The following is a 25930-nucleotide window of genomic DNA, read 5'->3' on the forward strand; positions in this document are numbered from 1 at the left end:
AGGAGAAATTCTTGGTACGTGTGTAACTGTTGCATCTTTGACCGAGACAGCAAGTCTTTGCCATGTATCAAGAGCCACAGTATCCAAGGTAATGTCTGCATCCCACCAAGAAGGATGAATCACATCCAACATGATTAACTGTGGACGGAAGATGAACTAAATGAAACTAAAATGACAGGTGTCTCAGTTATTTTGTCCAACCCCTGTATATATACTTTGTCCATTACTGTGCACTCAGTTTTAAAAGACTGAGCCCAGCGCATCGTTCACATGTATGCAGACCCGCACTGCCCTGCCAAGTCCCAATGTGACTGTGTGTCCCCGGCCAATAAATCTGCAGCATGGTACCCCACGTCTCCTCATCATTGCATGCATTCATCGACAACACAACACAGATTATATGAGGGGTTACACAAGCATACACACAGGATATGCACTGGTATGCACACACACAAGCCATCAGACCTCTGCACACATACCGTACATACAGTATATAAATGTTCTATTAGAAAACACACCCGGAGTGCATGTAAATTAATGTGACTGAATTAAAACACACACATTCATGGACAAACAAATACCTATACGCCCATGCAATTATATTACACACACACAATCAAGGCTCTACATGCCCACACACGCACACATGTACGCATGTGCGCACAAAGCACACGGATGCGTAGACACACACACACACGCACACACGTCTAGAGAAACCGGGGGATTAGTAGGGTGGTGTTTGAGTTTTGGGGGGGGGGGTTGATAAGCTGCTGAGGACTATTGGGTTTCATCAGACTCCTCTGACACAATGGCCCATTCTAACCGTAAATGTGGATATGGATGTGTGTGTGTGTGTGTGGCTATGGTTGTGTGTGGCTATGTGTCTGTGCATCTCACTGTTTTCATGCTTTCATAACCATATGTGTGTAAGTGTGGATATGGATGTGTGTGTGTGTGTGTGTGAGGATAGCTATGGTTATGTCGTGTCTGTGCATCTCACTCTGTTTTCATGCTGTGTGTGTGTGCACGTCTCTGTAAGTGCGGCTATGGTTATGTACACTTGTGTGTGTGACTTGTCTTGTGGTGTTCATTGTGTGTGTGTGTGAGAGAGTGTGTGTATGTGCATCTATTGCTATGTGCTATGTGTGAGTGTCTCCATTTCCATTTTCCCCCTTCAAATATATTTTTTCCTCCCATTCTTCTGTCAAATGTTAAAAACTCTCCTTTCATTCCTTCTTTTCAGTAAGACGAATGAAGGAAAGCAACAGGGCACACAGGTCTCAGTTCGCCATTTTCTCATTCTGCTCTGGTGTGTGTGTGTGTGTGTGTGTGTGTGTGTGCGTGAGGCGTGCGTGCGTGCGTGCGTGAGTGCACGCGCGCGCAGTAGCCTACATTTAAAAAGGCTTTGGGAGTGTGTTCTTGCAGTGGTGGCAGGCGGATCTGCATTTACTTTCTCCGTTCAATGTGTACATATAAGTGGCTGTGTATGTGTGTGTGTGTGAGTTTGTGTGTGTACTGTATGTGTGTGTGCAGAAGTATGGCTGTGTGTGTGTGAGAGAGTGTGTGTGTGTGCGCATGTGTCAACAGAAGTATGGCTGTGTGTGTGTGTGTGTGTGTGTGTGTGTGTGTGTGTGTGTGTGTGTGTGTGTGTGTGTGTGTGTGTGTGTGTGTGTGTGTGTGTGTGTGTGTGTGTGGCAGTACGTTTTAAAAGGCTTTAAGAGTGTGTCATGGCAGGCGGTGGGGTGGCAGGCAGATCAAGTGGCATTTCATTTCATTTCTGTGGACGTCTGCATAATGGAGAAAAAAACGCATTAACCCCTTGCTGTGCTGGAACGAACACACACACACACACACACACACACGCATACACACAGTCTCTTTCTGTTGACACACTTACAAACACATTTTCTACCTCTATCACACACACACACACACACACACACACACGCACACACACACTCTCTCTCCCTACATTTGTATCACTATGCTGCTACACAATTACACACACAATTTTTCTCTCACTCACGCTCTCTCTGTCTCTCACACACACAGACACACACACACACACACACACACACACACACACACACACACACACACACACTTGTACAATGACATCTGAAGACCATTCATTAGCAATACCTGCAGTAGCGAAGGGGGGAAAAGCCTTTTGAGTCCCGTATAGTGAATACATCCATTCTGACATTATGCAAATGTTGAGTTCAGTGCAGTTTCTTCCGCCTGGTATTCTAAGCAGGGTCCTGACTCCCGCTAACCGCGCTACTGACACCCACACAATACACGGGCACACTTTCAAGCATCAGCACACACACACACACACACACACACACACACACACACACACACACACACACACACACACACACACACACACACACACACACACACACACACACACACACACACACCAGAAAATAGAGGCTATGACGACACACACACACACACACACACACACATGTTCAGTTTCTTCTTCTTCCGTCTGGTATTCTAAGCAGGGTCTTGACTCGCGATAACCACGCTACTGACACCCACACAATACACAGGCTATGACTGACAACGCACGCGCACGCACGCACGCGCGCACACACACACACACACACACACACACTACAAAGGCTCTGTGGGGGTCAGGCGTATCTGAGATCCATACACACACAGAAGGCATGCAAGGATGAGAGCTGACACATTTGAGAGCCATGACTCTCTCGTACTTGCACGCACGCACACACACACACACACACGGCCTATGTGGAGATGAGAGCTGGCATATTGAAGTGATCACACACACGCACACACACACACACCAGTGGATGTGACAAGATGAGAGGAGGCCCTGACAAAACGCAGTTGAAATAAGACACCTCACAGTACGAGAGGAGACAGGAAATACACTTAACGCCAGCGGGAAACAGGTACAGGCAGGGTTGTCAAACACAAGGCCAGGGGTTGGATGCGGCCCGCTATATGGTTCAAACCGGCACCAGGCTTGTAAAGGGGAAAAAATTAAGTGTCAAAAAGAAGAGTCTCCTGCCAAAGTCGCTGCAGGTTTTCAATACTTGAGAACATTATTTTGCTCGTCCTTCACAGTCAATGCGTCTGATATTCCTGCTGTCGTGCACCTTGAGATAATTGACTGCAATGTTATTCCGGCTTGCAGTAAGTTGTGATATTTTGCAATTACGTTACTGGTCCGGCCCATGTAAGACTAAACTGGCTGTATGTGGCCCCTGGACCGAAACAAGTTTGACACCCCTGGGTAAAGGCATAGCAACACACACACACACACACTTACAATAACTACAATAAGGGACCTGAATTCACTTTTTTTCACCACCAGCCAAAATGGCTAGTAGATGTTAATCTTACTAGCCAAACTGATATTTCACCAGCATTTAGTGGGTTGGCTGGTGTTAATTCAAAAGCCCTGACTAGTCAATGGCAGAGGGGATCAGGTAAAGACATGGCAGCATACACAGACGCAGACACACACACTACGTATAATAACTAGCAAAGATTTTCAATACGGTATCCAAGATGAATTACACCACATCACCAATGCAACAAAGTGGGGTCAACTCAGGTCTCCTAAATGTGCGTGACTTTCCATTGAATGATCTCCATTCATTCTCTCAGTCTCCTTAAGGGGTATGGCAGCCGTATGATGACCGCTTTTGTCATATTGATTGCAGAAGAAACTCCTTATGAACCATCTCTACCTTATCTACAGTCTCTGGGAGCAGCGTACACGCACACAGAAAATAACTATATACTATATAGGAAGTAAAACCGGTGCCAGAGGGCATCAAGTTAGGAGCTAGGTCTCTTACACACCCATGTAGTAGGACCCAAAATTATTTTTTTCATCACCACCCAAAATGGCTAGTAGATGTTAATCTCACTAGCCAAACACACTCACTAAATAGGTCAATGTGCTAGTACAGTGGTTCTCAAACTTTTTGTGTGAAGTAATATTGAGCTGAGATGCCGAGAAAATATTGAGCTCTCCGAGTACCACCTTGACAACCAACATTAGAATATTGCAGCAAAGGCCTTCCATATTCACTTTTGCCAGTCAATACAGGAGAGGTTCATAACGGAATCAACTGCTACGCTACGGTCACATTCAGTGCAAGTTTGTTTTTAAATGTCTTGCTTGCCTAGTATTATTCTGCATTATGTTTTCAGATTCACATGAGTTCAATATTTCAAAATGTGTGACAAGAGACATTTTCCACTGCAACAACTTGATCAGCCTTCCAATCAATGCACAAAAAAAAAATGAATTCTTCCAAGTACCACCAGAGATGTCTCAAGTACCACCAGTGGTACACGTACCACAGTTTGAGCACCCCTGTGCTAGTAAGTTGGTCTTTTCTACCAGCTGAGCTGAAATTTTATTTAGCCGGTTGGCTGCTGTAAATTTAGAACCCTGCACCCATTAATTCATAGGTGTTCCCCTCTGTAGGCCTAGCCATAACAATTTTTGCGAAATATTGAAATACAATGATGTTGTCGGTGACGTCATCACAAGGCCACGAGGAGGCAAGTGAGCAAGGGAGGACAAGAGACTAAGGCCGGCTGCACATTGGCTCCGACAAAGTGCGGCGCACTTTTGCTTCCGACAGAATTCGGAACCCCACACCCAATTTCACACGAACATTGCATTGATAGTCAATGGGCGGCGCCGACAAAATAGAACTCGTCTCTAATTGCTATCCGACATCGCCAGTGTGCGTGGTTCTATTGAAAACAATGGAATCGAATTTTAGCTGAGCAGTGCTCATCACTTTGCCAGAGCCGGTGTGCGGAAGCCCTTGGAATCCACCCACATGCCCCCCACACACGCTCAAGCACCTGCCCCCCAAAATGTCAGTGCAGGCCACTGGCTCCCACCATCAACCCAGACACACAGGCAGTATACAACATTGCTAAAACAAAACAATTACAATAGCATTTCCATTTATTAGTGTCTTTTCACTTCTGACCAATTTTAGTTCATCACCCAAACCCACCCTTAAACTGTAGTCCACATGAAGTAATGTCTGAAGAATTTGAACATTTGAAAAATAATACAGCCGAATAAAACTTCATCAAAATGATAAGCAGTAAATCCTGAAAAACATCTTTCTTTTTACCTTGTCCAAACACAAACAACAACATACAAAACATATCGCAAACTATTATACTTATTATTAAATCACCTAATCAATTAATAAACAAATTCAAACAGAATACAATCCAGCCCAGTCTTTTGAAAGGTTGGAAACAATATCGTATGCACAAATTCAGTCTTTATGAATATGGATCGAGTGAGTGAGGTACATGACTGTGTGTGGAATGAATGGTATAGGATAGAATCCCATGACATATTTGGTCTTTACGGTTGGTGAGAGAGTACGAGTTGGTAAATGATTTTGTATTGAATGACTGGACTGGACAGGACAGAGTCAAACAACATCTTTGGTCATTACAGTTGGTGAGGAAGGTGCAGTAGCATTTTTTTTTACAGATCTGTGTCAGTGAGTGTGTGAAGTATACGGTGAGTGTAATGAGGATGATGGACCATCATCAGCATCAGTTTCAGACAGTGCAGTGGTCCGCTCTGGTGTCCGAGACCCCCCAGCCCTCCTCCCCCGTCGACTCCCCCTCAGTAACGGTCAGAGGCCCGTAGTGCAGCAGTGGAGGGTCGTTGCCTTTCCCTTTCCCACATCCTCCGTCCTTAGCACACCTGGAATAACGAAAAGAAAAGGATACACGTTATCTTACTGACGTGCCCTTCATGTAATGTAATGTAATGTAATTAATTAGGCAGAGTTAGATAAAGTGTGTAAGGGCATGTAACATTATGTATAGTTAACGATTAGGTAGGTTAGGTATGCAGTGAAAGTATATAGCGTATAGGGGCTGTAACGATATTGTATCAAACCGAGAAATCGCGATATGCAGAGTCATGATACTGTATCACGATGCAAGGAGACAGTATCGTAATATGCCTTTTGAAGTTTTGTTGCCTTTCCAGTTCAGAAAACAACCACATAAAATGTGATAGTGCTTCCAAACTTCTAATCTTAACCCGTATTATTGTTTTAATTTTTTAAACATAATTAGAAGATTCTTGTAACTTATTGTACCATAGATTTTCAAAAATCATGGGGTGTATCGAAACGTAGGTCAAAAATCGTGATATGAACCAAATCCTGAGTAAGACATTAAAAAGAATAAATTATTTAAATAATTATTTAATGTGTGATGAAGCGGTCTCTCGCCTGAGAGACCGCTGTTGGATCGAAACGTTGCCATATGTTAAAATGAAATAAAGTATTTTTGGAGTTAATACACAGTGTACAGACCGCTTCATCACACTACCTACTACCTTTTGTCTGGCACCTGGACAACTACTTGTGGATCTGCGCACCCTACCTCCAAATAATTATTTAAAGCTCATTACAAGATACTTGCACAGAGCACTTGTACAGAACATACAATAATACAGCCAAGTGACAGGATACTTTGAAAGGTATACAACAATTACAAACACTGACATGAGATAGAAAAAAATATTAACACTTAATTTGATGCTGGCGTCATATGCATGACACAAGTATCATTACAGTGTTACAACGCAGTCATGCATGTGTCAAACATTGTCAATGTCAAACATTTTATAACTTTCATTGAGTGATATTCGGTTATGGTAAAGACAGCCCTAACAATGTAAACTTTTCATGACCATAAAGCATTTATGACATTGACAATGCTTATGACTGACTGTGTCATGTCACTGTTTTGACACTATTATGACACCCTCATGTCATGCATATGATGCTGGCGTCAAGTGAAGTGTTAACCCCCAAAAAAAGAGCATACCTTCCCATAGGTGGTGGGGGTGGTGGAGGGGGCAAAGGCTTCTCCGCATTCATACACCCGCCTCTCCTTCCCGAACCTTCACAGCAGCAGAATCTGTGGTTACAGCATCCTGAACCAGACAAACAACCAGATTATTATATTATTTTCAACTTCATTATTATTATATACATGAGAACAGAATGACAAAAACAGCTAATACTAAGGAGTGTAATCAAATGCAGTATTGCAGTTACATTCATACCACAACCAGATATAATCAGAAGGGCAAATACCAGCAGTGCAATATGTACCAGATGTAAATGCAGTATGTGCAAATTAAATGATGCATTTCCATTGTAGCACTTTGGGGTCATAGAGCTGATGTAAGGCACATGCCAAACAAAATGAAAGGCATCAACATTATCGATTAAAATATATATATATATATATTACTGTAGTTTTCTCTGTCATTCTCTACAAGTTTTTTTTCAAGGGACCATCAACAAATTGTGTGGTTTAAGATGTCATTAAGATCTTCAACTTTCAGTTCAGTTTCAAATAAATAAACTTGAAACTTGCTTGATAATGTATTCCCATGAAAGCCAATTGTGGCGAGCGGGCAGGCTTCACTCAGCGTTCAATAATTACTTTGAGGGTGCTGCTGGCTCAAATGAATAACTTAAAATGAAACAAAAAGGGGACGTGCATTGCATCAAGTGTCTTATTTGCACAAACGCCTTCTTTAGTGAGCAACCTGTTGCACACGCCGAAACGTGCCTGTGTAAATAAGACACTTGGTGCAAGGTGCACCCCTTTCTCGTTTCATTTGTTATTACCCATGATGCCCATGGACCATAAGTGTATACACACCGGCTGGTGGAGTCGCTACCCCGGTCAGGCCGCTGCCATGGCTGGGGCAACTGCCCTGGCAGTGGAGCGTGAAGGCCCCCTGGTGGCGGCGGCGCCACATTGCAACCAGCGCGAGCAACACTGAAAAGAGCAGCAGGCCCAGGAGGAAACAGACGCAGTAGACACCTTTCAGGAGAGCGGGAGGAGACAAGGAACAACCTAGAGAGGAGAAGAGAGGAAGATTGAAAGAGATATGATGTCACTTCAGAAATACCTGACATGCAGTAGGTGCCTTTTAGGAGGACTGAGAGAGTGGGTGGGGGGAGAAGGACCAAACTGTTTTAGAGGAAATGAGGAGAGGATAGGCCTATGGGGTTTCAAGTCAGTAAAATTGACAACAATAACTTTGTGTGACTGTTTGAGATACTGTGACACACAGTGGATGCCTTTTAAGGAGACAACGAACAGCCTGGAGGAGAGTATCTTTAGAGATGTACTACACAGGGCTTGATGTTAATTTTTTTTGCTCACCGCCACTGTGGCTAGTGGTTTTCCTCAGTCACTAGCCATTTAGCCTTTCTTCTACCCTATGTTCGTTTTTTCCCTTTATGATATTCTTGCATTTAAATACAAACAATTGATGCAACTGCAGTTTGTCACACCAAAGAAAATGTTACCCGTCAAGGTGGCAGGCAAAAGCTATAGGTTCAAAACATGCTGCAAAATATGCTAAGATAAGCAAAATATGCTTATATGCTCTACTAGAAGGAGTAAATTGAGGAGAGATAGTACGTACTTCAGGGCAGGGGTTCCCAAACTTAACCATGACAAGAGCCAAGAGCCAAGTCCAAACACATATTCACCTGTAGAGGAGGGGTCTATGCAGGCACACACTCACCTGTAGAGGAAGGGTCTATACTGACACACACCAGGGGGTGTTCACTCACGGAACTAGACACAACTGGCTAACCCTAATCCTATCTAAGTGCAAAATGAATGGGTGTCAATGGAGTTTTCTACCATTATAATTTTTGGGATTTTTAATATTTTTTTGTCCTGAAATATTGATATTAAGTTCGAAGCTAGAAATAATAAGACCCCATTTGAGTAGCGTTTCGATTATTTTGCGCCACTAGATTGTTATATACTGGGTCACAAAGCTCAATTTTTATGGGGCCAAACCCATAAACATTAGTGGGATGCTAGCGAGTACAGGTTGAAATCTTCTAACCTGCTGTAAAACTACACACCTGAACGATTTGTCAATACAGTCTATTGTTAAACAACAGTCATAGTGCTTACCAGGAATGTTTTGTTGTTCATATTTGTGACTGGAAATCGCAGTAGCAGTGTATTTAGCAAAGGATTCCCCTTTCCATTCCATACATTTTCCCACATGAAGGACTTACCGGCGCTCGCCAACTAGTGGACACTCCATAGTTACTCCAGTATGCATGCAAAGCTAACTGGTTACCAGAGGTGGAAAGTAACTAATTACTTTACTCGCGTTACTGTAATTGAGTAGCTTTTTTTGTGTACTTGTACTTCTTAAATTACTTTTAAAATTCTGTAATTTTACTTTTACTTAAGTACATTTTCTTTTGGGTAATATACTTTGGTACATTTTACAGCACAATCGTTACTGAGTGAAAAAAAAGAAAACAGTGGCGGAAAAAACGCGTTCTGATGAGTTTAGGATGCTAAGCGTTGTGCTCTAGCTCTAGAATTAGCCTAGTTTACAAAGAGTTGCCACGTGCAACCTCTCTCTCACTCAAACGATGATGGCTGACATGGAGGCTGACGATGGAGATTCACTTAACTCAGAGGAGATCAACATTGGCTGTTCTTCCTAAATCCAGTGCACCCCTTGCACATCAGAGTAGAGGCAGAAAACGCAGATTGCTTAAAAAAAGTAACTTTTTACTTTTACTCAAAGTACATTTCAAATTATTTACTTTTACTTGAGTAGATTTTTTGACTGGTAAATTTACTGGTATTGAGTACATTTTCAACAGAGTAACAGTACTTGTACTTGAGTACAATATTTTAGTACTCTTTCCACCTCTGCTGGTTACAATGGTTAATGGGAACCTATCAGACTGAACCTTCTCCCTGTTAGAGATTCTCTGCACACACTCACCTGTAGAGGAGGGGTCTATACTGACGGTTCTCCTCCAGGTCTAGACACACACTCACCTGTAGAGGAGGGGTCTATACTGACGGTTCTCCTCCAGGTCTAGACACACACTCACCTGTAGAGGAGGAGTCTATGCAGACTGTTCTCCTCCAGGTCCAGACACACACTCACCTGTAGAGGAGGGGTCTATACTGACGGTTCTCCTTCAGGTCTAGACACACACTCACCTGTAGAGGAGGGGTCTATACTGACGGTTCTCCTCCAGGTCTAGACACACACTCACCTGTAGAGGAGGGGTCTATGCAGACGGTTCCTCCAGGTCCGGAGCGAGACATGTCCAGGTATCCATGGCGACAGCGGCAGGCGTAGGAGCCGAAGCGGTTCACACACTCCGCATGTACGTCACACTGCGACAGGTGGGTACCGCACTCATTCACATCTGATGAGAGAGAGTTATTGATGCGTGTGCGAGTACAAAACGTACCGGGTTCTAAATTCTTACTCTGCGACTCTTACATCATTCAGTAGGATGGATATCAATCAGAGAAACTAGACACATTTGAGTCAACAGTTGCACAACGCTGACTCCCAACTCATCAGTCAGCCAATTAGAAAACACAATCAAACAAAACAAACAAAAATCAGCAAACAAGAAAAAAGCAGAAATGACAGAACACTTCCTTACCTGAGACTGTGACATAGGAGATGACACCCTCCGTCCCCTCCCCCTGTGGCAGCAGGCCACGCCCCTTCAGCCCCTCCACTGTGGCATGGAAGCCCCCGCGGGTCTGAGGACTGTCCTGCCCCTCGCCAAAATGAATCCAGAGCAGGAAGAGGGCCCCCGAACTCAACCTGAGGTAGGGGTGGGCGATATGGCAAAAATGTCATAAAGATTTTTTTCCATTTCTTTTTATTATGGCCTTCCATCGAAAGGCAAAACAAACCCTATTCTCTCCCCACTCATTTCCTTTCCCTCGCTCACTGTCCCATTACTAATAAAGGCACAAAGGCCCTAAAAAAATATATTTTAAAAAGGCGGGTAAAAGCTGAAACTCACCTCTTGATCCTCTTGGATGAGACGGCTTTTGGGGCATATCTCACCAGCTGCTCTTTAACCTAAAAAGAATAAAAACCAGCTGAGGTCAGGGCCGCGTTAACCCTCGCCGGGGCCCGGTGCAGACGCAATCCGGGGCCCCTACACCACATTATTATGAGCCATAGCCTATTCAAAACGCATGAAACAACCCAGGCTACACGTTCTACTCCAACACAAAAAAAGGGTGCGCGGAACCCCCTGCTGAGTTCACTAGTCGCAACGCAAGTCATTGGAAACCTAGCCAGCTGACAGGGAGGAGATTCTGTGCACTACCGTTTAGCAGAGTAAACGTCGGCTCAGCTAGAACTACCAAACAGAAGCACAACCAAAAGTCTCTTATTTTTGCTACGTTGCTGCCGACCAATTTGTCGAATCGAAACCGTCGTGGGAAACACGTGTTAATTAATGTAACTTCCAATGGCCTTGGAAAGACTGGCTGTCTGTCAAAGGAAAGTAGCCTACTCAGCTGTCGCTTGACGCGAGGAAGGGGAATCCCCTTAGCAGCGAACCACAGCAAAGTGAAGCTGTCACGAAATCCCCTCAAAATGTACCAATTAAGAAGTCAGCGGTTTTCATCTAGATGGTGCATTACAATGCAATAGTGTGCAATCATTACAGTAGATGACGGTGCAAACTCGTAGGCCAAATGTTTAGATGTGGATGTGGATGTATCACGCAAGTTTTTTTCCCCTCCCAGATAAGAGCCACTTGCTAACTGAACAATCCGCGAGTGGTACCCAGGCATGTTTTAACTGAACACAAAGCCGAACGCAAAGATATACGCTGACAGAGCATCGACATTAGACCTATTACAGTGCTTTAGGGAAATGCGACTAGCCTATATCATTTTAGTGTTTGCTAGATTGGCTTGCCCTGTTGTTGTCAGACTGTCAGAACTTTGAGTGCTGGTTGGTGCACTTGCTACGTAGCATTATTGTGAACACTTTTTAAAAAACACCTCAGAAGTGGTCCTCGCGGCGCCATGCAAGACTTTTGTTTCGCGAATGCAGTTGGGTGCGTGATTTATTTCCCCATGTTTTAACAATAGAATAAGATAAAGTTAGGTTGGTGTGCTGTGCTCTGTTTGCTTAGCTTAAGCCTACATGATTGCACAAGTCCATGATCGCTATGCAACAATTACAAAAAGCGATTATAACACTGACCAAAAATGGATAACGTTGCCAACCTTCTCTTCAATGCGTTAATCCATCCCGGGCTGAAGTTTATCCGTACAATCTGAAGCAAGTGCTGACGCCGAGTTTCTCACATCTTTTTTAGACAGTAGCCCATCATCAAACTATAAAATTATTGACCACCGTTTTCACTGGTGGCACACAACCAGAAGCATCTGACTGAAATGATAAGTTACGACCTCCGATTCCTGCGTGCATTCTCCGATTCCTGCGTGCAGAGGCGATTCTAGGCTCAGTAGGGGGGCCAAGCGAGAATTAAAAAGAAAGAACACTTGTAACAAATCGCCACTACTGTTCCCCAGCTACAGTCTTGGGGGCCCAAGCTGCCTGTCTAGCCTGGTGACAAGATATGCATATGCGCCTCTGCTTGCCTACGGATGGCGAAATGCGTCAAAAGTACAATTGATTGTCTCAAATATCGTTTCATATTTTCCAATCTCACGACGTCCGGGGCCCCCTCTAGTGGCGGGGCCCGGTGCTGCAGCACCGGTTGCACCATAGGATAACGCGGCCCTGGCTGAGGTGTAACGGAGGCCAACTAGCGAGTGTTTGGCGTTGAACATTAGAAAACCTCCCTCCTGAAGCCTCTTACAGTATCAGTAGCGCTGAGCAATCGGACTCGTCTTTCAGCTCAGTGGTAGTGTTGTGCCCCCCATGCCCAAACTAGAGTGTTGACTGGTAGGTGTCGGGCTAGCGCCCTGCATGATGATGAACTAGCAACAATCACCTCAGTTACAGGGGCAGTGGCGTCATGCAATGCTGACAAAGCCACATGTCAGGTGTGGTATGTGTTTAGGTACGGTCACGTGGTCGCCTTTATTGCTAATCTCTCAAATAATAAGTTCAGTCAGTTTCCCTAGTGATGCTAAATTTCCGTAGCTATGCTATGTTGCATGTATGCTAAAATGTATGATTAAACAGCCTTAATACGGAATTGATCACTTATGATTTGTGTTTGGTTTATGAAGAAATGTGTAGCATATATACATCTTAATTTTGAACCATTTCAGTTTCACAAAAAGATGGTCCAAAGTTTACATTGGAAAGCTTCAATTCTGCCTCTGATGTGAGTCATCGCTGCAGCTGTAGCTGTAGCTAAGGGCTGAAGACCACTCACCATGGCCTTGGCTGGAGCCAGCAGAGACGAGACCAGCTCATCCCAGTTCTCTCCGGGCTGGTGGTTGAAGGATACCTCCAGTGACACCTCGAACAGAGAGGCTGTTGGGGAAGTGAGAATCAGGCAGTCACCATCACAAACATCAGACAGACTATCAATTTCACAAGAAAATGAACTGAGCGCAATAAATAAGCCTCCCATCCAACACCACGAAGCAATACAATGACAACATGAAATGCAGAAAGATAAACTAACATTCGTGAGCCCCGAAAGATGCTTATCTATTTGAAATGAAATAAGCACAGGAGACTATGGGGCTTGCCTGTCCAGAGAACAGAAGCGCTGGCAGTTAGAATTAGGGATGTGCACGAATATTCGAACCTTCGAATATTCGTTTTCCTTTCGAATTTAGAATAGTCCTGTCGAATAAAAAAAATCCAGCCAGTAAAAAAAAATCTGTGTTTGCCTCCCTTGCAGTGTTAAGTGACAAATGAAAAGTACTGCAGGGTTACATTAAATTAACCTAGTAGCTCCCCTGTATTCTAATTTCTCTGGTAGGTCTAGATACGATGCTCATCTTTCATTTCCAACCATTGAGAGTAAATTACTCTCAATGTTTCCAACACGCAAGGCGAGTGTGTCTGAAAGCGTCCCGCCCCCCCGCCGACACGACACACACAGCCAGGGAGAAGCCACGCATCTCGTGCATTTCAGGAATGGGCATTGGGCATTCATAAATAAATCGCTGACACTGTAAATCTGCTATTGGTGATGGTTTTTTAAACATGGACTGTCATCTGTAACTGTTCGGGAATAATGTCACATCAATTTGCGTCTGATTTGACCAGCGTAAACTTCTGCAAGGTAAGCTACTTGTAGCTGTTAGCCAACGTCAGTGTCAACAATGGCAGGTTATTTCAATACAGGTATCTCTAAAACGCTAATAATGATAAGCTAACAAACGAAGTAAGCTAGCTGAGTACTCTTATCTGAGGCGATTTTATTTGGCTCACTACACTATAATCTGCAACTATTTGGGGGTCGTTTCATATGGCGTTGCTTCGGATTTGTGAAACAAACTTTGTAAAAGCCACCCCTGTAGCCGTGTGAATCGGGATACTGTCTGTCAACAATGTCAATTGCTAACTAGTTCTAATGCAGCCCAACTAGCGAACAACTACATCAGTGGGGTTTACTTTGTCGTGCCACGAGAATGGAAGGAGGGGAAGGGAATGATAAATATTTCTCGTCACGGACGCACAGACCTCTTCCAGTGAACGTGCTGCTGGACGTACACTCGACAGCATTTTCTAGCTATTGCTCCCCCCTGGTGCTGTAGATGGAAGGCCACTGTAAATAAGTATTGAACTCTTTATGATACGTCGGCGGAATTCAGGCTACATGTTTCAAGGGATGACGGTGGGAGTCCCTCAGTCAGCAAACGCACTTTTTTTTTTTTTTTTCGAATTTCGAATAACATTCGAATAGTGGCCATCGAATTTCGAATAGTGTTTTTGGCAGAAATGCACATCCCTAGTTAGAATAGAACTCGAGCGTATTTCTCACGCCGGCGACCGGCAGTGTCTCATTCAAATAAATGCCAAAGTAGCACGCTAGCTTTGTCTGGGGGAGGGGTGTTTGAACAGGACTGGCCGCGCACGCCGACGCTGTCAGTGTGAAAGGCAGAGTAGAACACACCAGCCGAAACTAAGCAGAAAGACTGCGTTCGTCTCGCGTCCGTTCCGTTCAGCTTTGGCATGTCTGACGCCAAAGGTTAATTAAACACTTATGATGGTTGGTTAGATGGTTTAACACTACCTAAACCTGGATTACTACTTAGTCAGGTTCTTGGCAAATCTGGCCTTACCTCCAGGCAAGTGCAGATGGTGAGAGCCATTCATTGGAGTCAGGTGTGGTGCTGCTCTCTCTGTTTGATAAAAAAAGGAACAAGATGAGACGAGACACAAATATGAGGCAGTTATGCTTCTTCTGGACCAGCCCAGCAAAACAAGAGCGTTGCTTTGCACATTATCATCTGTTATGACCATTTGGCTCAAAACTGATTTTAAAAAAACATATTGAAGGACAGGTTAACTTACTTCTGTTTTTACTTCCATGTAGCATAGCCAAGTGGTAAATACATATAAAAGTTGGGAAGCAAACTGGCCCACTTTAGAAAGACTAGGACAGGGATGACTGGAGCACTCGGTTGATTTAATATCATATTGGGATCAATAAAGTAGACCCGTCTCTCCATCCATCTGTCTATGATTTAAATCAGAAAATCTAAATTGTTGAAAGGTTTTGCACCTCTGATATTGTTGTCTGTTCCTGGTCTCCTTGCTGCTTGAACTTTGGGTGTAGGTACACTTGGCGAGTCATGATTGTCCTCAACAACATCTCTTCTTACAGTTGTCATGGTAAGAGACACTAGCGACTCTGGTGACCGAGTAACAAAAACATATTCCTCATCATCCTCCAACCTGCCGATACGACCTTTAGTTGGCTTTGACCTTGAGTCTGTGTCCTTGGCAGGGGTCACAGAGCTGGGGTCGTCGCCATGGAGACGTTGGCCCTTCTTCTTCTTGTTCCCTGGCTTTGTGGAGGAGCTTGTGTCACCCGATTTACTTTCTCCACCTTCTCCTCTTTCTCTCCCTCCTTCTACTCCACCTCCTCCTTGACCTCCTCCACCAGGTACAGTTCCTTCAGAAGGACCTCTGACGTTCTCCCACTTCACTTTCCCCTTCTCCGCCCCATGACCTTGACCTTGCCCTTGGCTTTCCTCACGTCCTTGCTCTGAGATGAGCTCATTAGAGGGAGCAGCAGACTGGTGATCCACCTTCCCAGAGGAGGATGTGGAAGGCTTTGCCTTGCTCCTTGGAGTTGCTACAGGTAGTTCATTCTCGTTTTCACTAACGTGATGTTGGTGATTACGGTCATGGGGGTCATTAGGTGGCCCCAGCTTCTCAGCAGCCTCCTGCTCTTTGTCCAGATCCTCATTACCAGGGGCTTCCACAGTTCCAGTTCCGGAAGACGGAACCCCACCGATGGCTTTGAAGGTTCCATAGAACCCTCTGAGTGGTGCGTTTGGAGTGCGGCTGATGAGAAGCACTACGTGCACAGTCTCCGATAGAGACACGTACTCTGCCTTCCGCCAGCACTTCTCCAGGATGCGATGGTCACCGCCGGGAGACAATCCGTCGTCAGAACCCAGGCCAGAAGCCAATCCCGTGCCAGAACCAGCTCCTGAGCATGGAATTGACACAAGAACACACAATTCGTTACAGAGAAGGATTTTTTTTTACTCTTAACAACCAACATCTCTTGTAGAAGCTCCTTTTGGTTTCGTTTGGCAATGCAAAACAAAGAAAGGACTGCATTCCTAGTTACTTTATACGTTATTGCCTGTGAGGCGGCCTCGACCTGAGGAGAGTCAAGGCAGAGACATGGGCAATGAAATATAAGGTAACTAGGAGTGCTGCCCTTCCTCTAATATTGTATAATTTCTTACAGAATTTTCACCAAGTTACTTTTATTTTTGTTGGGTTGAGTCATTCCCAATCAAAACACTTCATGCAACAGAGAGTGAGTAAGATCTTGAGTAAGGACTTCCGCACAAAGTTTTATCAAAATCCGTTCATTACTTTTTGAGTTATCCTGCTGACAGACAGACAGACAGACAGACAGACAGACAGACAAACCAACGCAACCTAAAGCATAACCTCCTTGGCAGAGGTACAGAATGGTCAATTTCATCACAGCAGATAAACAAGGGGTGTCTCTGACAAAATAGAACTCTGGCGTAATCGGCAGTAGTCATCGGTAGACATCAGATCATCAGTTCTAAGTTTCCATTAGGGGGCATTAGACTATTTTATTTTTTAATACTAAAAGGGTGCTGGCATGCTCATGATGATGTCCAGGGGGGAGAACCACTTATCTATATAGTACAACCTGGAACAAAAATGAGGGAACCCATCAAGAGCTCTTGACATAAATAAAGTTTATAACTAATCTATCCAATCTAATCTTATTGACAATGACCGTGAGTAAGAACCAGAGCCTAGGCAAGAACCAGTGTATTAAAAGGATATTTCAAAAACTTATTTACATGTAAACAAGAGGCCAAAACTGTTCTTTTACAAAATATCCATATGAGTCAACAGCACCTTTGATTCACAATGAAAGTCAGGACGAACCCTTGGTGTACCTGTTCCAGAACCCTTGCTGGGCACCTTCACAGTCCACATTGACAAATGCATGTAGTGAACCTGAATTTCCCCTTGGACATGTATAAAATGTATATTTAATCAATCTAATCTACTCTGATTGGCAAATTAAAGTGAGGAAGAACCCATGACGTACGCAAACATCTAGTCTAGTAACATACCACAAAGCCCGCCTACCCAATGCAAAGGAGTGTGGTTAGGTCTCTTAAGGGGCGGTTATCCCCTCCTTCTTCTCCTCCATCTGTGGCATTTGGTGACGGCTTGCATATGATCTGCGATACCAGAACTACATTTATTCTCAACCTAAAGTCTCCAAAGGTCTCCTAACCGAGGGTCTCCTAAAGGGTCGTTCACCCGACGTCCCATGGATCCAGGAAAAATACGGGCTTGATGCAGCTTACGCTTCTGGTGTTTAGTGTAGGCCTACATACAGTACCTGTTCCAGCACCAGTGCTGGGCGCCTCGTCCACATGGATCTGGTCCGTCTTGAGGTGGCAGGCGTCAGCTGGCGTGAAGTCCTCCAGCACCATGTGCACGCGTTTCCCAGCAGGCACCTGGACAGACAAACTCCATTCTGAGTTGTTAGTGTCACACTTGCAATGTGACGGAAGGTGCATTCGATTTTGTTGCCGTCGATCGACATAGACGAAGCATGTGAGCGAGAACTTGTTGTCACAATGTGGGTGGTATTAAACACAGAGCATTTAAAGTCGGCCACAAATACGCACGAGACGATGAGCTCGCACCAATTTGATGTACCAGCACACCATGTGTGACGTGGGGGGGATGGAGGTAGGGAGGACGAGCTGAAGTGGGGAGAATTTGTTACATTATTTAATGATTCAAATGATTTAAATCACGTCACCTGGATAGTCCAGTTGCACCACAGAGGAGGGTTGGAGCACAGGTAGTCGGGGGAGAAGAACTCTCCGGTGTCCCCGCGTAGGATTTGATGGCAGCTGCGCAGGGCGAAGAAGGCATTGCGCTCCTTGCTGGACGAGGCCCCATATCCTCCTCCACCACCTGAATACAGAAAGAAAGAAAGAAAGAAAGAAAGAAAGAAAGAAAGAAAGAAAGAAAGAAAGAACACAATGAACGTGTGTTCAGTTTAAATAGGGCTAGGGAAGTCATGGGTAAGCGGTTAGGGCGTCAGACTTGTAGCCCAAAGATTGCCGGTTCGACTCCCAACCCGCCAAGTAGGTGGGGGTAGTAATCAACCAGAGCTCTCCCCTATCCTCCTCCATGACTAAGGTACCCTGAGCATGGTACCGTCAGAGACGATCTAAATGAATTAAAGAATCTTTGGTACCGTCCCCTCCGCACTGCTCCCTTGCGGCGCCATTGAGGGCCACTTGCACAGGTGAGGCATAAATGCAATTGCGATGTGTGCAGTGTGCACTCGTGGAGAGCTGTGTCACAATGACAATGGGAGTTGGAGTTCCCCAAGGGGCTTTCACACTTTCACTAAATAGTAGTAGGCCTAGAGTAGAGATCCTTTATTTATCCAAAACTAAAATGTTACATTTAACAATAGGCAAAATATAATAACATATAAGTCTTCACAGAAAACCAAAAGAATGGGAATATCCACTACACATGTTACGCAAATATCAATGTCTCCATTTGCTGAGTGAAAATGTTGATCTGATAAATTACTGTTGTTGCACCAGAACATAAGCTGAAAAAAGAGCTAGCCATCTAGGTACATGAAATCATTGAAAGACACGCAGACCTCAAATAACTACAGAGCAATGACAAAGACAGCAATCCAATGGTGACATATTTCTTCATATTTTCTTTTCTACTACCATATTGCAAACAGTCAGGTGGTGAATAACCATATAACTGAGGGAAAACAACTTACCTGTTGACCTGCTGGGGTCATTCCTGGCCTGTCAGACAAAGAACAAAACACACAAGCCGACGGTAAGAAGCTACCCAAGTTCATCACAGTGAGCCTATTATTATTTCAGTCAGCATGGACTCGACTGTCCCACTTAAGCTGCGCAATGCATCAAAACCAAAACGTTATGTGCTGCACAATGTTTCCAACATTTTGGTTTTGATTAATTGAGCAACTGAATTTGAGCAAGCCTGCATGTGTAGCGGGAATCCACCCTTATACAGTTCACATTTCGGACAACGTACCATACTGTCGCAAATAACCATCGGCCCATAGGCCAAAATTGAATATATTATTGCCAACGGTAACTCCGGCATTTTTACGCGCGTTTTATCCAAGTTGTTTCACTTCCAAATCGGATGTCAACGATATCCAGTGAGCGTGTTGCTTGTTTTGTTTGAGAAACTTCAATCTCTTTCCCGTGGACAATCGCCACCAGGTGGAATATATCTCCAATTAGCGCGTTACCGCTGCGGAGTCTAGCCCAGTGTTTCTCAACCTTTTTTAGGCGAGGCACCCTTTCAATTCATGAAAAATTTGAAGGCACCCCAAACCAACAAGCGGTAACATGGCATCGCATCCGATACCGCTTAGAAAAGTAACACATTTGGTCACGCGACCTACGTTCGAAGTTGCAGCTGACTGGGGCGACCTATATTTACTTTATTGTGCATAAATGGCAGATGAAAGATTCCACTGACTGGCATTATCTTATCAATGTAGACAAATATGTATTATAATACATAATTTATTTATCAGCCACGTCTCCGCGGCACCCCTGAGTGTGGCCTGCGGCACCCCAGGATGCCCCGGCACCCCTGTTGAGAAACACTGGTCTAGCCATCGCCTTCATTTACCAAAATTAGAAACGTGCACCTTTTGCCTGTAACCAGAAGATGGCGTCCTGGCGCAGCGAGTGGTGGGCCTCTCTCTCTCTCTCTCTCTCTCTCTCTCTCTCTCTCTCTCTCTCTCTCTCATTGGAATTATTCATTGTAGTATTTTATGTAACCTAGTACACTCAACACACTAATAACAACAATACAAAAATAAAGGGCAAAGGGGAAGGTTAAAAACTAAGTAGGCTTCTATCGTACTGCATGCAGCCAGACTTTCATAACAGGCTTACCTTTCATTTACCGTTTTGTTTCAATTCTTTTTACCAAATGTTGTGTGAGCTTACACTTTGGGACTATAAGGGCAGCTTGAAAACAGCAGGGCATGAACATTCAAATGTCCCACTTTCACATTAGTCCCTCTGATGCCATTGTGACACAGCACTGGTTGAGGTGTCAAAATGCGTCCTCTACCACTTCTTTTTACTTGTCTTGAAGACCCATGTGGAAAAAATATAGAACTGTAAAGCAAAAATAAAATTGAAACAATACACGGATACTGTATAAAGTAGGCCCATAACTACTCTCTTCTAGAGAATTCTAGGGAATTTTGAAATTTTACATGGAACATAATTACTACTGGACACTTGAGGTAGGCCTATAGAGTAAATACAGTGCCTACTGCCTACTGTTATATTGCATGACTGTTTTCTCTTTGAAATATTATTTCCTTTTACTGCCTTTGATCAGAGAGTCAATATTTACCTGGGAGCAATTTACTATTTCATATCGTATCTATAGACAAAACTCTAATGGAAATTAGACAGCGCTTAACACATTTTAACCGGTAGGCCTAAATCATTTTGCATGTCGAGACTTATACAATGACCTAGGACCTACATGTTGGTGAGATAATTTCAAGTATTCAGTGACAAAGCTTTTTGAGTGACATGACAACTGATAATGTACAAAAAACTGAGAATTGTACAAAAATGACTAGACAATAGCATACGCAATTTGCTAAAAGCAAGCAGAAACTGACTTTTTAGCAGCACAAGAGACTCAATGATGTGACAATTGAACAAGAACTTTTGAGAATTGCGATTCTGATTTGAGAAATGCACCAAAACAATTGAGGAAAAATTGTAAGAACAGACCAATGGAAAAGCATGATTTGAAACATTGACATTTTAATTCTTTAACTTAGAAAAATAATACAGAACTTTTATTCGAATGTTTTACAATACACAGACCATACCAAAACATACACCACTTTACTTTACTGTGGGAGGGATACCAGTCGAGATAGTCCAAACACATTCATTTCCAGTCAAAAAAAAAAAAAATCACAGAATTTGCGAACTAACCTGCAGGCAATTTCAAACGAGGCTGAAAGGTAAACACATTAGGCAGGTCTTTCAGCAACGCCTCTAACTCCAGACGCCATTCTAGAATTCATATATTTAAAAAAAAAAAAATTCTGGGGATGGTGTGGTGCAGCGCACTGACACACCTGACCACATACACATACAGGCTAAGTGCATTACCCGTGGGGACCCAGGTTCGAATCCGGCCGGGATCCCTTCCCAACCCAGCCCCACCCCACCTCCCCATATCTATCTCTCTCTCTCTCTCTCTCTCTCTCTCTCTCTCTCTCTCTCTCTCTCTCTCTCGTCCCCTGACTGCTCTCACACTGTCCTGTGTAAATAAAGTAATAAAAAGTCACACAAATAGAGACTGCTTTTGTCTTCTGGTACAATGCTTGATACCAATGTCATGAGTTTGAAGTCATGAGACATCACAGATATTCGAGTGTACGGTACGAGTGACATTTCCGGAAAAAAAAACGGTTTAAACTCAAAAAGAGGCTAAAATGAATCAGAAATCTGTTGCACTGAATTGAGAAGATTAAAGGGTTTTTGCTCCTAAACTTCTTGAGGCAGTTTGCTGTACATTAATAAAATGGCGATAAACTTTAAGTAGAAAAATGGGATGGAATACACCACGGGGGAACCATCACAGGTTTAGAAAGGGAAACAAAATCGATATCCTTGTTGTGATGGCTCTGTGTGTGTGTGTGTGTGTGTGTGTGTGTGTGTGTGTGTGTGTGTGTGTGTGTGTGTGTGTGTGTGTGTGTGTGTGTGTGTGTGTGTGTGTGTGTGTGTGTGTGTGCGTGTGTGTGTGTATGTGTCCTTTTGTCTTTCTGAACCCAACTGACACCTGAAAATGATACTAAAAAGGATACACTGTACGCTTTCTAATAAACAGTACTTTACTGATATTATCCATCAATGTAAGGCAGGAATTGTAAACAATACAATTGCAATTACATTCACTGAGAACTTTTTTTTATATAAGACAGTACATCAAATAAATACCCTGGTCCAACCAAACATTAAGGCTTGTCTGAAATCATCTGCTAGGCCATTGGCCTCCTTAAAGTGACATTACACCATTTCTGGAAATGGACTCGTTTCCCACCTCACCTGGGGTGCATTTCTCAAAAGAGAAGTTGTTGCCTGTTAGCAACCTCGGTAATTGCCAATGGGAAATTGCTATGCAAACATCAAAGTAGCTAATGTAGTTAACAACTATGGTTTCGAGAAACGCACCCCAAGATTGAAATAATTTAGCTTTTATTTTCCTCCTGTTCTTCCAGCCGTTCTCTTAGTCAGGTGAAGTTACTTCTAATACCAGGAAGTAGAATCAATGTGCTTTGCCAGACTGTGGATGACCAGGAGGAATGTAAAACTCAATGATTAAACTCAAGGGAAGGTGGAAAAAAAATCAGCTGATTTCCAGAAATGTTGCGGCATCGCTTTAACACCGCGCATTCTGGACTTTGAATGACCAGTTTACCACACGGGTGGGTGTGGTGAGATAAGATGGCAATGGGTACAATAAAAATGTCACAGTGTATTATGTACTGTACTACTATTTGATATATGTTCATTCATTTTATTACAATCATTAATAAACACATATCATCACTGTCTGGCAGAAACCACCATGTTCTTATCTAAATAAATAAACATTGCATTATTAAAAGTGGGGTTTAAATCATTTATAAAGCTCCCATCACACTCATACATCAAATACTGACCAATAGTACTGATTTGTATATTTAAAATAAATATTAATTCAGAATGACTTACAAGGTTCCTACTGGACGGCAACAATATTCAACATATGCCAGCCAAAGTCACCGTGCAGTACTTCCCAGCCAGGTGACGATCGGTCTCACAACTGTCACTAAAGTCCAGAATGCATTGGTGGCGTTTAAGCCAGGCACTAAGCCAGTCAGATGATTTCGCACAAGCCTGCCTACACAGTTCGTTTTGCAGTGTTAATTTAACACTTAAGACAGTTGGACAAAGTATAAAATGACTCTCTAAAGTGTTGAATTAACAGTGCAAAATGTATTGTGCATTTACACACAGAGGGATGGGGTCATAGGGCAGCTGTCAACAGGCCTTGTGTTGAAAGGAGCAATTCACCATTTTTGGAAATATGCTCATTTCACATCTCATCTCTAGTTAAATAAGTTGAGTTTTACCTCAGATAACGTCTGGAAGTAGAACAGGAGATAGACAAAACTCAATTATTTAACTTAAAGAGACTTAAAGGAAAAGGGCACATTTCCTGAAAAGGTGGAACTGTTCCTTTAAAGCTGTGTCATTCGCTACCACAGATCCCTCTCCAACACTTCTTTACAGGTGTTCAAAACACAGTGAGTACTAGGGATGCACCGATACCACTTTTTTGAAAACCGATACAAGTAGGAGTACATTAATTTGTGTGCTTGCCGATACCGAGTACCAATACCGATACCTTTCACCCCCAAAATACAATGAAAATAAATTCATGGCCTTGTTTTTTTCCACCTGTGATATTTTTATTGTCCATTTCCATTTAGATTCAAATGTTAGTAAATGTATGAGGTGGCACTTTTTTCCATGCTGATTTCAAGTCCACAGAACATGACAAGATTTTGCATTGTTTTGAGTAATAGTAGTACTCATAGCTGGTATCGGCAAGTGCTTGACGAGTACGAGTACGAGTATAATGAGCAGTATCGGTATCGGTGCATCCCTAGTGAGTACATTCCATTATCCAAACTCCCTTCCACCTCGACTGGAGTTTGTGGACAAGCACTTTACTGGCTTGTGATGAAGCCAGTGGTTTTCCGTGGAGGAAAACGAAGTTTCCCTGCAGTCAACCTAGGCACAACAATTTTTGGGGGACATGTCCCCATTCAACACATCCTGATTGAAAATGAGAAAATGACCTTAGAATTGCGATTGTGCAAGATATGGAATTTAAATTCTTTTGGCAATGACATCACGAGGCCACAGGCACAACAGGGGACAGGAGTTTGGATAACAGAATTCACCCACTGTCTTCAAGTTCACAACAGTTTATGAACTGCACTTGTGCATCGTCTTGCACTGTAGACATCTAGTCTGTTCAGTTATCCACCACATCCACAGTTTATTTCCGCCATGTGACAAAACAACACAAAGACAATCATTATCTGCAGTGGTAGCATGGAGACTTTGATAGAGAGTACAAAACGTTCAAGATCAGACAAGACAAGAGACGAGAGAGACACACACGTTTCAACACACACGCAATTGAAAGACCTTGGATACAGCAGTTGTATGAAGTCCACATAAAATTGTATTCAGAATTTTTTTAAACATCATGCCCATTCTGTCCTGACTGGAAATGGGTCGCCGACATTTTTGTAGTAGCAGACATCTGGAGGTGCAACCACAGCTGATGCCACTATTGTTTGAATTAAATGAATTATATAACAATTGGTAGTTTATGTACAAGCAATGAATGTGCTTTTTTAGATCAACAAGTATAAACAAAAAAGAAAAAAAAACTTTCATTCATGCAATAGTGGCAATGGCTGTGGCGGCAACACCCAGACATTTGCTGCAAAAAATGCCTTGTGTCAGTGTGCATAAACTTCTCTAATGCAGTCAGCCAGTCCAGTACACTTATGCTCAGCACGGGCGTGTGATGCAAGCACAAGTTTAGCTGTTGTGAAAGCATTGAAAACTCTGAATGGAAACTCTGCAATTGGACATTGGGGTCAATGGTGTTCTTTGCAGAACCAGACGTCAGGGTGGTCCAACCTCAGCAAATGCCACCATTGTATAAATTAAATGTCTTTTTTCCCCTGGATTATCTAAGAAGCATATTCATTGCTTGTTCATTCATTAGCAATTGCTACTTAATTCATGGGCATTAGCTGTGGTTGTAGTACCACCTCACATTTGCTCCTAAACAAAACATTGACCCATTGATGGCTTTGGTTACTCTGAGGCTGATTGAGACTAGGCCTACTGTGCGTACAGGGCGTCCCAAAAATATGTATACGGTACACACTTTACATCTGAAGTGTGTGTGCATTTTTTCAGGACACCTTGTTTGTGCCCTTTCGAGTTTTGGACCTCGTCTTTAACAGGGTTTGTGGGTTTGTGGGTGTGTGTGTGTGTGTGTGTGTGTGTGTGTGTGTGTGTGTGTGTGCGTGCGTAAATGCCTGAGGTTTCAGCAGACATGAATGCTTAAGTTAAGTCTTCTCCAGTCAGGCAGTAAGCCTAGCCGCCCGCCATGGCATTTCGGCTTGTGTAACCCTAATCAGTATAAATGCATACCAATGCACAGGGCCGCTGATGGCCTTTCCCAGGCCCA

At 43.4% G+C, this 25930-nt stretch overlaps 1 protein-coding gene across 1 annotated transcript; it reads right to left on the reverse strand.

Moving 5' to 3' along the window:
* Positions 1–4965: 4965 nt before the first annotated feature.
* zgc:66455 (uncharacterized protein LOC393502 homolog) lies at positions 4966–19832 on the reverse strand. Its single transcript, XM_063208592.1, has 13 exons — positions 19637–19832; positions 19353–19380; positions 18354–18511; positions 17925–18042; positions 15570–16505; positions 15127–15186; positions 13260–13360; positions 10911–10969; positions 10539–10705; positions 10137–10292; positions 7738–7935; positions 6889–6997; positions 4966–5749 (listed from the first exon to the last, which is right to left on the reverse strand). The coding sequence occupies exons 1-13, from the start codon at positions 19706–19708 to the stop codon at positions 5602–5604; spliced, it is 2310 nt and encodes a 769-aa protein (XP_063064662.1). The 5' UTR covers positions 19709–19832; the 3' UTR covers positions 4966–5601.
* Between the last annotated feature and the right edge of the window lie 6098 nt (positions 19833–25930).

The sequence above is a fragment of the Engraulis encrasicolus genome, chromosome 1, assembly GCF_034702125.1.
Source record: "Engraulis encrasicolus isolate BLACKSEA-1 chromosome 1, IST_EnEncr_1.0, whole genome shotgun sequence".
NCBI lineage: Eukaryota > Metazoa > Chordata > Actinopteri > Clupeiformes > Engraulidae > Engraulis > Engraulis encrasicolus.

Bases quoted from the DNA above. Each gene is read 5' to 3' on its own strand.
- zgc:66455 (XM_063208592.1), bottom strand. From the start codon at position 19,708: ATGCCGGAGTTACCGTTGGCAATAATATATTCAATTTTGGCCTATGGG. The intron at 16,506-17,924 runs GTACTGTATGTA...TTCCATGCTCAG, and splicing joins CAGCACTGGTGCTGGAACAG to GAGCTGGTTCTGGCACGGGA. The intron at 15,187-15,569 runs GTGCAAAACCTT...TTTATCAAACAG, and splicing joins AACAGACAACAATATCAGAG to AGAGAGCAGCACCACACCTG.